General features: G+C 44.2%; 1 protein-coding gene across 12 annotated transcripts in view; it reads right to left on the bottom strand.

The window, feature by feature from the left end:
* Positions 1-1,395: 1,395 nt before the first annotated feature.
* The window catches only part of LOC309700727 (mitogen-activated protein kinase kinase kinase kinase 4-like), a 37,151-nt gene continuing 26,781 nt past the window's right edge, over positions 1,396-11,765 (bottom strand). For 2 of the 12 annotated variants that reach the window (XM_082524483.1, XM_082524493.1), the window contains 14 exons: positions 11,394-11,533; positions 11,067-11,161; positions 9,404-9,582; positions 9,182-9,311; positions 8,582-8,887; positions 7,495-7,612; positions 7,221-7,391; positions 6,980-7,123; positions 6,744-6,878; positions 6,384-6,484; positions 6,148-6,297; positions 5,685-5,844; positions 4,631-4,770; positions 1,396-3,968 (listed from right to left, as the gene is read on the bottom strand). In XM_082524483.1, coding sequence (XP_082380609.1) covers positions 3,885-3,968; positions 4,631-4,770; positions 5,685-5,844; positions 6,148-6,297; positions 6,384-6,484; positions 6,744-6,878; positions 6,980-7,123; positions 7,221-7,391; positions 7,495-7,612; positions 8,582-8,887; positions 9,182-9,311; positions 9,404-9,582; positions 11,067-11,161; positions 11,394-11,533 — 2,053 coding nt within the window. In that variant the 3' untranslated portion in view covers positions 1,396-3,884. The remainder of the gene's footprint in view (positions 3,969-4,630; positions 4,771-5,684; positions 5,845-6,147; positions 6,298-6,383; positions 6,485-6,743; positions 6,879-6,979; positions 7,124-7,220; positions 7,392-7,494; positions 7,613-8,581; positions 8,888-9,181; positions 9,312-9,403; positions 9,583-11,066; positions 11,162-11,393; positions 11,534-11,765) is intronic. The other 10 variants (XM_082524488.1, XM_082524486.1, XM_082524487.1 and 7 more) reach the window with 7 other exon arrangements.

Genomic DNA, 11,765 nt, shown 5'->3' with positions numbered 1-11,765 from the left:
CAAGTCCTATTTTCCTGCCTTCAAACATTATATGCGTTTAAAATCTGCTTGATAACATGTACTTTTTTAAAAAATTCTGCGAAGTGCAAAATGCAGCGTTTTAAGTAGAAAATAATAAGGTGCAAGTACTTTAGTAAAGTACTCGAGTAAATCTGGAACCCCAGTTCCAAAAAGCTATCAGGCTGTGTGAAATGTGGATAAAAAGAAAATGCACCTTTTGGAAACCCCACGAGTCCGTATTTTATTCACAATGGAACATAGAAAACATCAAATGTTTGAAATGAGAAATATTTTGCATTTGGTGGCAGCACAGCATCTGTAAAAAGTTGGAATGAGGCAACAAAAAGCTGGAATTGTAACTGGTACTGAAGAGAAGCAGCATGAGGTGTAAAAAGAGCTTCTTAGAGAGGCAGTTTCTCACAAGTAAAAATGGGCAGATGTTCATTATACAAAACATTTTTCAAATTCTGAAACTGTTTCAGAATTATGTTTGTCAATGTAAAATTGTAATGATTTTGAATATCTCACTATCCGCAATACATATCATCAGATGATTCACAGAAGCTGAAGAAACCTCTATGTGTAAGGAAAAAGCTGAAAATCAACTCTAGGATAATTTGTTTTAGTGTATATTTGCTTGACTGTTCAAAGCATACATCATTAAAAGAGGGTTTTTGGAAGGGTTGTGAGGAGAAACCAAAGTGGAGATATTTGGCTATTAAAACAAAACAAACCAGCATAAGTTCCTCAGGCACGGTGGTGGAGGGGTGATCATTTGGGCTTGTTTTACAGCCGCACGACCTGGGCACCTTGCCGTCACCGAGTTGACTACGAACTTCTCTGTGTACCAAAATGTGGGCATTTATCTGACAGCTAAGAGCATGTCCAAAATGTAGCCATGCAACAGGACAATGATCCCCAAGCACAGCAGTAATGCTACAACAGAACGGCAGAAAAACAAGAGAATCAAGCTATTGCAGTGGTCCAAAGTCCAGACCTCAACCTGACTGAACAGCTGTAGCAGGACCTTAAAACCTCAGTGAGAGGCGGTCAAAATTCATCCACAACAACGTGAGAGTCTGATGACATCCCACAAAAAAAAGTTATTGCATATGAAGCTTCATATATCATTCAGTTATGTGGCTTCTGACAGTCACACGTGCACCACTTTAAAAATCAACTGATGCAGATAAGCCAGGCAAGCCTCCTCTGTAGCTTGAAATGTAGAGTGTCATTTCCAATCCCCCCCCCCCCATTTAGTCCCACCTTAAACAAGCGCAGGCCCAGAAAGAGCAGCAGCATTTCTTAAACTTCTGTCTCCTTTTTATTTTATTTTCAATTTGTTGATGCAGCAGTAAATATTTACAGATTATGTTACAAAGAATGACGCAGCACTGTAAATTCCTTTTGATTTTATTCAATGAAAGAAAAAAAAAAAAAAACCTTCAAGAAAATACAGTAATTCCCATAGTACACACAGAGAGGACATAAATTAGAGGCATGTAGAGAGACATCCGGGGGGGGGACGTGTCACCTGGCAGGTAGAAAACATTAGATCCGTGCTGCCACACAGCCAGGAGCGCACACACTCACGCACACAGTGCACTAAGGAGGATGTAAAGGAAATCAGTGAAATTGACACTGTGGGCTTGGGTTATTCATAAAGTGAGCAAAAGTTGATTAATCCTGTACACAAACATCTAAATGAAAGTACAAAAAAAAAGGGATAATACAAAATACAAAAGAGGAGCAGTGGAGCGGGAGAAACCATAAATATTCATATCGATGCACATCGGTTTAACAACTGCTTCTGTAAACATTTTGAACATAAAGGTGTGCATTTAAAATAAAACCACTGCAGTCGCATATTTATCTGAAGGGTTACACATGATTGGAAACAACACTAATAAAAACTAAGCCAGAGTTTAAAAACACAAAAGTATGCCACATGGTTTTGGCTGTCTGGAGCGGTTTTTCCACACTATCAGAACATGTGATTCATTCATTTATGTTTTTGCCTTCTTTCTTTCTACACAAACGACAAGACTGAAAGAGACTTCTGCACCTCACAGCGGGTCTTCCCCCTAAAGACAGCGAAGGCACCGCCCTTTAAAGAGTCCTATTATGAAGCTCTGTCATTCACACAGAAGCACAGCTGCAGGATGGACTCTACACTCAGCGGCGGGATGAGACCGTCTCATGTGAAGTGACAAACGAGTCTCGCCTTGTCGTTCGGGTTTCCGACGGTGAGATGGGAAGAAAGAGCACGAAATAAAAATTTTATGGGAGCTTGGTTAAAGTAGCGCGTCTCTTCAATCCCGATTGGATGTGGCATGCCTGAATGCGTCAAGAAAAAACAGAAGGAACATAAAAATAAATGAGGTCCAACATTGAGTCACACGGCTGCTTCAGACTAAAGTGTTCCTACCCTAAAATCTAAACGTCTTCACTTTTGAAGTAGTGGATTTTAGTTTTTTTTAAGTTTTTTTTTTTTTTTTGTTTAAATTGCTGGAAACTCCTCTAAGGCAACATTAAGTTGAAGTCTCCTTCAGAACGCAGATGATTGTAGATGTGAAAATGTCACAACAGTGCAGGTGGAGGACAATCAGCTGACCCTCCCTCCTTTCCTCTAAGTGAGATCTATACATGCTGCCCTCATTCTGCCCACTGGCCTCCATGCTACCTTAATGGCAACCTGCTAATTCACAGTTTATGCTAGCCCTACTTACAACTGATCTTAAAGGAAAAATCCACCTTAAAAACATAAAACTATTTGTATTAAAACCTCACATTTCTGGGTCTATTTTGTCGGTGTGTGTTTCTATATTTCCAGTAGAACGACAGGTTCTGCAAAGGAGACACAGATTAAAAAGAAAAGCCAGGATTTCATTACAAAATAAAAGCCCCTGAAGAAAAAAAAAAAGAAGAAAAAAAAAGGTCAGGCTCTTGATGATGAATAGTGGATTCTTCCTTTAAAACTCATTTTTGTGTGTATTTCTGCATTCCTTATTTATGCGCAGCAAGTCACATATAAAATATACAGTGTGTTTAAAAAACAAAAACTGGGACTACCTTAGTTAATAACACCAAAGCAACATGCCGTCATAAAAAGGGCTACTTTTGTCCAACATGAGCTACAGCACAAGAGGAGGCGTGATAAAGCTGTTCTTGAAAAACCTGCGCGAGTCCGACGTTAGTATGCACCAACTCCAACATATCCAGTACCCTGTATTTAATGGATGCGTCGAGGAGGTCCCTTAAAAAAAATCTTCACTTTCAGGAGGTTAAGGAAGAGAAAACAAAGTGAAGACGAAGAAGATTTACATGTCGAGCACCGTTCAATCTGTGGAACTAAGTGTAGTCGTAGTGTTGTAGTCACACACCTGACAGGACCGGGATTAAACACAGCTACACATTCGAGCTGTGGCAACACACACACAAACACAGTCTTATCTGATACGGTGACGACTGTGTTTAGCGTTCTGCCCCCTCCCCCTGGACAAACACATTTTGTCATACACTTACAAGATGCAAAGTTTTACTATGACATAAAGATATACCGTCAACAGGCAACAGATCCCGCTTCCTCAGAGGGAAAGGAGGAGAATGGGGATCGGCTCGAAGGTCAGGCAACAAGGCCGGGGGTTGGCGGGGGGAAGAAAAACCTGCAGGCGCCTCTAAATACATATCCACCCCTAGCTTCTGTTCATGATTACAGTCTAATCCGTTGTTTGGCTGCCCGAGGACATGAGAAATGGAAGCCGCCGCCTCAGAAAATGCTTCTCCAGCTTGGGCTTTAAAACGTCTTCGTCGGTCGTAGTCGCAATAGTCATCTGTTGGTCGCTGCTTAGGTAACTGTTGTCATATCGGCTGACGGCACGTCTCTACCAGCTCATGAGGGATGTGCGTCCCAGGGTCATGAAATATACTTGGCTGGCACCTCCGGCACGCACAGAGGCAAAGAAGACCTGAAATTGAAAGAATACACTGGGTGAAAAGGTGTTTGGTGGTCGTGCCAGGCTACCAACAGTAGATTAGTAATAGTAGAGTAGATGTTAAAATAAAATGTTAAAGAAATCTATGAGGTGACCTGAAGAGGGCGATGAACAAGATATTCCCTCACCGTTTCCCTCCCCTCATCTCCAACTGGTCATGGCAGATGGCCCCCCTCCCTGAGACTGCAACTGTTAAGAGTGTTTTTCCCTCCCACTGTCACCAAGTGTTTGCTCATAGGAGATCACCTGATTGTTGGGGTTTCTCTGTATTATTGCAGGGCTATTACCTCACAATTTTCTAAGACCCCCCAGGGGTTAAGCGCCTTGAGTGTCGAGCACTTTTGCATGGGAGAGAGGGCAAATATTACCAAGTTAAGACTGAATGCTGTGATTAAAGGTTCTTCAGCAGTATCACTTAAAGGATGTGCACTTATGTAACCAGCAAAACTGATTTGTTTTTCAGTTGGATTTTACAGGTTATTGGTGACATTGAAGGTGGAAAAGTTTTGAAATGATTTATTGCAGTATTGTGTTTTCAACAACAAAAACCTGACATATTATTAGGGGTGTGCTCACATTTATCTCCACTGTATAGAGAGAAACGGGAGGGATGAAGAAAGGAAGGATGTTTTCACCTTGTCATTCCTCTCACAAAGGAACTTGAGTCTCTGGGCTCTCTTGTGCATGAAGACTCCGTCAAGGTGGCCCGTCTCCACTGAGCGGATCTCTATAGCCTTCTCACCCCAGCCCATGATCTGGTTTGACCTAATGTAGGCTGCACAAGCACAGAAAGGGGGAAAGGAGGGTAAGTAGCTGTTAAAAAAGCTGTAAAAATTCAAACAACGTGTCATTTTACTTGTGAATACTTCTAATGATAAATGTAATACTTTTACATATTGATAAAAAAGAAGCTATTAAACAAAAGTGTCTAAAATCAAGTGAAACCTTGACTGCTGTTGGAGTGTAATCGAATGCATCAAGTGAAGCTGCTGCTGGGCTTTTCACATCTGATTGTTTTATTCTGAAGGTTGAACCTTCACTCTGCTGCACACTGAAGTTGCCAGCATCATTTGCACCATTGCTTTTAGAGTTGGGAGATCACTTCTCCCAGTAAAATAATCAGAAGTCTCTGAACACAGGACTTTTCAGCCCTCTTCACTCAGGGCGTTTTCACACCTCCAGATTTTTTTACTCTGGTCCAAATCAGCTGATAAGTTTGTAAACTTGTAGCTTTTCCCTGTGGTTTGGTTTGTTTTCACACAGAAAAATCCAAGCAAACCAAAATGTTTCACTGCAAGCCACATGAGAATGTTCTGTGCGCTCACTGGCCAGACGTATCTGGGGTGGGAGGAAGAAAAGTAAATACAGGAAGAAGGTGCTGTGGGAGAAAACAGAGTTTACACTCATTTCTTGGTTAGTTGCTAGCCCGTATAGACCTTTGCGCATCTATAGTAGCTACCTGCACTGAGAATACAAAGCATAAGTTGCTATGGGATATTTTTTAGCCCTTGTAACATGTTCTGAGTGGGCTCGTATCACGTTCACACCATAAATATAGTTTGTTTGGAACCACACTGAGACCACCTCCTGCAAAGGGTCTCGGTGCGGTTGTTTTTGTGCATACCAGAGTGCGATTCAGATTTTTCTGACCTCTGGCATCATGATGAGAAATATCTGCTTTGCTCTTACCCACTGAAGTTGGCATTTCTCCCCACTGCAGCACCACATCTTTGGTGATGCGTCCGTAGGTGTTGACGTAGACGCCCTCGTCCTCGTAACACACCAGCAGCTCAATCCCATCAGTGTTGGGCAAGATGATGATGGCGTGGCACTGAATATTGGTTTGGATCTGAGGATGAAATGGAGGAAAAAGGTAAGAGATTTTAAAAAGTCCCTTCACCGCCAGTCGCAGCAGATAGCCGCCCCTCACTGAGCCTGGCTCTGCTGGAGTTTGTCCTTTGCACGGTCACTAAGGGCTTGCTCATAGGGGGTCGTTTAATTGTGGAGTTCTCTCTCCATTATTGTAGGTCTTTACCTTATAATATAAAGTTGAGGCGACTGTTATGATTTGGCATTGTAGAAATAAAACTGAATTCAAATTTAGAAAATGCAAAACACAAGACGTAATCAGTCTGCATCAGTTCGCACATACATGTGTGGGCAGGTAGATGTCGTAGACGGCACCAGAGTCCACATCCACAGCGTGGAAGCCTGAACAGGAACCGTAGATGACCTTTAACCTCTGACCTTCCTCCACCGTCAAGTCAACCAGCAGAGGTTTGTGCACCAGGTCACCAAAAGACTAAAGGAAAAAAGTCAGAAGAAAGTCAGCCTGAAAGCAGTCAGCCACCTGCAGGTAGAATGACACCTGTTAGAGAACATGCTTACCTTAAAGGCCATGAACTTGTGATAAGGTTTGGGCGCCCACGCGTAGACCTCCACAGAGTTCTTCAAAGCCAGCACCAAGAATTTAATTCTCTCGTACTTCACTGGAATAACAAGTAGGTGGCGAGTTAATCATGGGTGATGGCTCCTATGGTGATCTATGTGGATATTTTTTTTAATTCTTGGACTCTGCTAGAGCAGCTTTGCATGATTCAAAATTCAAAATAAGCCTTATTTATCTTATACTGAGCCTCAGAGCAACCTCTGAGCTCTAAGCTGTTCAGCTTTAAGCCCTTTTATGCCCCCTCTCCCTTCAAGGCACCATTTCCTTTTTCCTTTACATCTGAGCTTTAGGAAACGTACCAACTTTGTAGTGGACACAGCCCTCCAGGTCGCCCACATTGACCCACCCCTGCTTCTTCTCCACCTCAGGGTCATTGTGCAAAATCTTGTTTCGAAGCCATGACAGGTAATACACTCGCAGCTTGTTCTTTTTGCCTGCAGGAGGGAGGAAACAAAAACAAAATCCATCTATCCAAAACTTTACTGATTAAAAATGAATCTGAATCGAGACTTTCTGGTTGGCACGTGTGCTCTACCTGATATGGTCACCAGGACGTTGAGTCCCTCTAGGACGTCCATCTGCTGGATGCGTCGACGGTTGATCAGAGGGTAGACCTTACCTTGACCGCTTCGGTCCAGCAGCATCAGACCGCTCTCTGTTCCCACCAGCAGATTTACTCCTGGAAGAGCAACAGGCACAAACATACGTCACTGCTGATATGTTTTTATCCATCTGTGGGGCATCACAGTAACTCCATATTTTTGAAGTTGACTCACCCCAGAGTGCCGCACACAGGATCTCAGAGTTGAACCTCTTCTTGTACTTGCGAATCTCCGGGGTGTCGCTCGGTGGACGAGTGTTGACCGGGTTGACATTAACCACCGAGCCTTTACGGGATGGGTCGGACCGCAGCTGATCTGACAGGCGCCCGTCTTGCCCAAATCCAGCTGGAAAGGGAAAGCAGAGGCAGTGCACATTAACTTTGCAGATAGCAGAGAGGAATTAGTGTTGAAGATGCATTTTTGCAGTGGGCTGTCTATACAGACTTACCCATGTTGTTGAGGGAGCTCCCGCTGGATGGAGATATCTGCAGCAGACGCGGGTCGATGAAGGGAGTGAACGAGGAGGAAGACTTGTGTTTGGACATGGAGTTGCTCTCCGACTGCGACTGGTGGAGATATCGGATATTTAGAAAACCTAGAGCTCAAAACATTCCCAATAAAATAACTTAAAATGCACCGAGCTGAAACATGAATCAAACTTGATTTGTTACAGTGATTTGTAATTCCTAAGAACGACTGTTTATTTAAACGGCAGCAGAGGCCCCTCAGGTTTGAGCTTATGAGTTATAGCTCTACCTCTGGGGTCTCGTTAAACAACATCCAGCTTAAATGCCTTCAAAACCACATTTTTACAGCACAACTGGGAACAAAGTCCCCCCACCACCCACCCCGGGAAAAAAGCAAACGAAAAAGATTAAGTGCAGTTATGTTAATTGTTTTGATGTTAGTGAAGGCACAAAATATGTCAGAGGACAAACAACATGTGCAACAAGAAGAAGAAAAAAATGTGTTGAAGGAAACATTAAGTGATCCAAACACAGGCTGCTGTGAACTGTTAGAGAGGAGAAGAAAAAAAAAGCTGCTCTTAATGAAGCACAGACACACAAGGATACTCCACCACCCAAGACGCAAGTTGCTTGCAAGGTAGTGCTGCTCTATAAATGGGACATTTATCTTAGAAATATTCATACAAATCCCAAGAAGCTCGGGCTTTAGTTTCCTGCATGTTATGAGCACGTTGCGCCACAAGGAGGCGCCAGTGTTAGCACAGTGTAATGCAGTGAGGTGCGGGAGGGGAAAGGAGGTTGCAGCAGCTCAGAAGATTCAAACCAGCTGAGTGAAGAGTGAGCAGAGAAGAGGAAGTGTGAAGCCAGCAGGACATGGAGGAGGAGAGGATGCAGGGCAGGCAACCCAGGAATGGACAGCTGACGTGTACAGACCGAGATGGAGGTTTGCATTTTATAGCCGTCACAATAAACCTGATACCATTTTTTTAAGCTATACAAAAAGTCTGCACATTTTTTCTACTGCCCACTCCTCAGCTGTTTGCCCTTAGTTGTGTGATGGGGACATACCTCTATGGCAGTGAGCTCGTCCAAAGAGATCTGTGGGGATACTGCAGGACTGGCATGGCTAGATGATGAGGGTAAGGAGGAGGAGGTAGTGGTGGTGGAAGAGGAGGAGGAGGAGAAGGAAGGGATGGTTGTGGAAGAGGAAGTGGAATGATGGCTCTGCTGGATAAGGTCTGGTAGGTGGTGTATGCGGCCCGGAAAGCCGTTTTTCTCTAGCGGGCCGCGACCAGGGGGTTGGGGTTGGCCGTGGCCAGCCGAGGAAGGGGAGGAAGATGAGAGAGTGACCAACCGCTTTATGTCAGCTGTGCTCTGGAAGCAAGAACAGGCACACTTGGGCTCAAGCAAGCAGGTGGGAAAGAAGGTGGAGCTGTGTGTCTGGCTGCTAGCCTGCTGCTTGGTGTAGCAACCTGACATATTAAGATTATTCATCTTCAAATGTGAAAGCCTATGAAATGGCATGATCATATGCAGGAACAACGAAGAAATTGTGGAGAATGAGTAGTTAAAACAACACTGACGCTGGACAGAGAAAATTCTAAACTACATTCCTAATCAGCACCACCAATCGGTCAAAATCAGGCACCACCGGCCCGTCCTTCTTACCTGTCTGATGACCAGTGTGCCATCCTTGGAGGGTGTGGTTGCCTGTTCGCTTTCCGAGTCTTCGACCAGCATGGTTTTAGCAGACTCCGTCTCGCCGTTACTCACTCTCCTGCGGAAGCCATGGGGATATCTGATGTCCCATAACCAGACCAGAGTTAAACCAGCAGTCATGCAGATAAGCCATGCAGCACTGATTAATAAAAGAGGCATCAGGTGTATTACCCAGCTTTGGAGTCCTCGGCCCCTGAGGTGGACTCTTCTCCTGCCTCCTGGTCCACCTCTTCCTCGTCCTCCTCGTCGGTCGTGCCCGACTCGTCACTGGAGGAGGAGTAGTCTGTGACCTTGTGAGGAGGTCGCACATCGTCGACTGCGCGCAGCTCCTTGGCGAGCGCTGTCAGGTCCTGAAAGCAGCAGCGAAGGTTTTAGACGTGCTGACAGGTCAACCTGCGAGCTCAGGTCCATTTCTCCGCTTTGGTGCAAGTTGCATTCGGCCTGAAGCAACGGCGCTAAGACCACTAAGGTGGTCCCATTTCTGGATGGCCCTGTTTGGTTCATACTAATGAATTTTTAGTTGGCTTAGATTTTTCAGCACAAAAAGAAATTGCACCAAAGAGGACAAACACTCCAAGTTTAAAAACTCCCTCCATAACAGAGGTTGCCCAGACAACGCATCAATATGATAGACTGAGCACACAAAGTGGACCCATTGTGCCTTTTGGCTGAATGATGTCATAGGGTGCACAGATACCCTCCCCCCCACCCATTATCTTCATCTAAGGCACACAGAAGCTCCACCCACCTACTGTTCAAACATCCTGCTTAGGGAGGAGCAGCCAATCAGAAGAAAGCTGGCTTTAAAAGGGAGAACAGCTAAAAGTACAAAGCTACACTGGCAGACTTCAAGACTACAAATATTGAGTCTGAAATGAGCAGACTAGGTCCACTTTAAATAAAAAGGCACAACAGGAAATCGTACTGTAGAAAGTCTGAAATCTGAATCCCTCCTTGGTTCAAGGAACTGTTTGTGTTTCTATTTCGTCTCTTTCACTTGTGGGTACAAACCTGTACCGTCTTTTTCCATCTTTTAAACAACCTTCATGTAGTCTGACCTCTAGGAAACAGTGAAGTAAGCAGCATGTTGTATGGGGGAATGTCAGATTACTAAAGAGCCTCTTTCTGTGGCCTAAATGAGTGTTTCACCTCGTCCTCCTTAACATGTTTGTCCTCTTCATTTTCCCTCGCCCCTTTGTCATAATATAGTCGCATAAGCTTGTAAAAAGAGCAAGAAAAAGAAGGGGGGGGGGGTATACTTCCGTGCTTCCAAGCCACAGTTTATCCACAAACACAAACAGGTGATCGCGAGCCATTCTGACAAGTACAAGGGAACACAGGAGGGGCGTGTTTGCATTCAAATGTGGTTGCATTCAAATCTAGGAGCAGGAAGCTGCGGCGCAGGGTTAACCCTCCTTTTGTCTTGTGCATTTTTCTTGAGAGCAAGCAAAAAAAAAAAAAAAAAAAGTGGAGGCGTATGGAAAGGTGCCAGGGGACGGTAAAGGCAGAAATAAAATAGTGAGCCAATCTCCACAAAAGGAGCAAATGCCTTTTATCTGAAATCTTTATCGTGTAATGCCATGAGCAATGCATGAGCAATGGTGCAGGCATAGCAGAGGTGAGATTATGTAATCTCAGTTACCGGTAATAGGCTTACCACATCACCCTAAGCAAGGCACCCCACCCAAACAATCAGGAAGCATTGGATTCACGTAAGGTTCCCACACCAGGTGGTTGGATAATTGGAGCAGTGGAAAATAGAGCAAAGTGGGGAAAAACTGTTTTCACCTATTCATTTTCAAGTTTAACAGCACTCGAGTAACAGTGGACTTACAGCTGGTCGAGTGGGCCTGGCGACATTCTTTTCATCCTGTTTCTTGGAAACGTTTTCAGGCCGCTGGAGAGGCGATCCTTCAGATTTGGAGGAAGCTTTGTGGAAATGAAAGGAAATGGCGTTAGTGAGGGGAGACCGAAGAGAGCTGGATGTGCAAAGGCGCTTTAATTGGCAAAAAAAAAAAAAAAAAAAAAAAAAAAAAAAAAAACTTATTTAAGCACAAGCTCAGAGGATGGCATTTGAGCCAGATTTGTATAATTATGGTAATAATCCTAATCTGCTAATAAGCAGTCGGTAGGGTTAGTGAGATGTAGCCGAGTACAGTACCAGGGGACTCACAGCGTGGCCTGAAACGGTCCCCAGGACTGGCCTGGGAGCTGGAGTTGGAGGAGCCGGACGAGCTGCCGCTGCCTGGCCGGGACTGCAGCTTCTCCACTCGATCCCACAGCGGACGCTGCTCCACGTTACTGTGACGAGGAAGAACAAGCACATGGAAACAAACCCAACTCCACTGTCAGTTTATCATGTGATATGTTAACATTTTGTCCCTACCCTCCCTGCGCTTTTCAGGATATGCTACATATATTTTTGTGATTTTGATCGTACTTGGATTAGTGGGAGTTTACATCACCGCAAAATCAAAGCACATTTTTTTGCATTTTATATGCAAACATAAACAACTTATAAATATTAATCTGC

Source organism: Aulonocara stuartgranti (assembly GCF_965226115.1).
Source record: "Aulonocara stuartgranti genome assembly, chromosome: 23".
Classification (NCBI taxonomy): domain Eukaryota; kingdom Metazoa; phylum Chordata; class Actinopteri; order Cichliformes; family Cichlidae; genus Aulonocara; species Aulonocara stuartgranti.
This window is presented reverse-complemented; position numbering and strand designations above follow the sequence as displayed.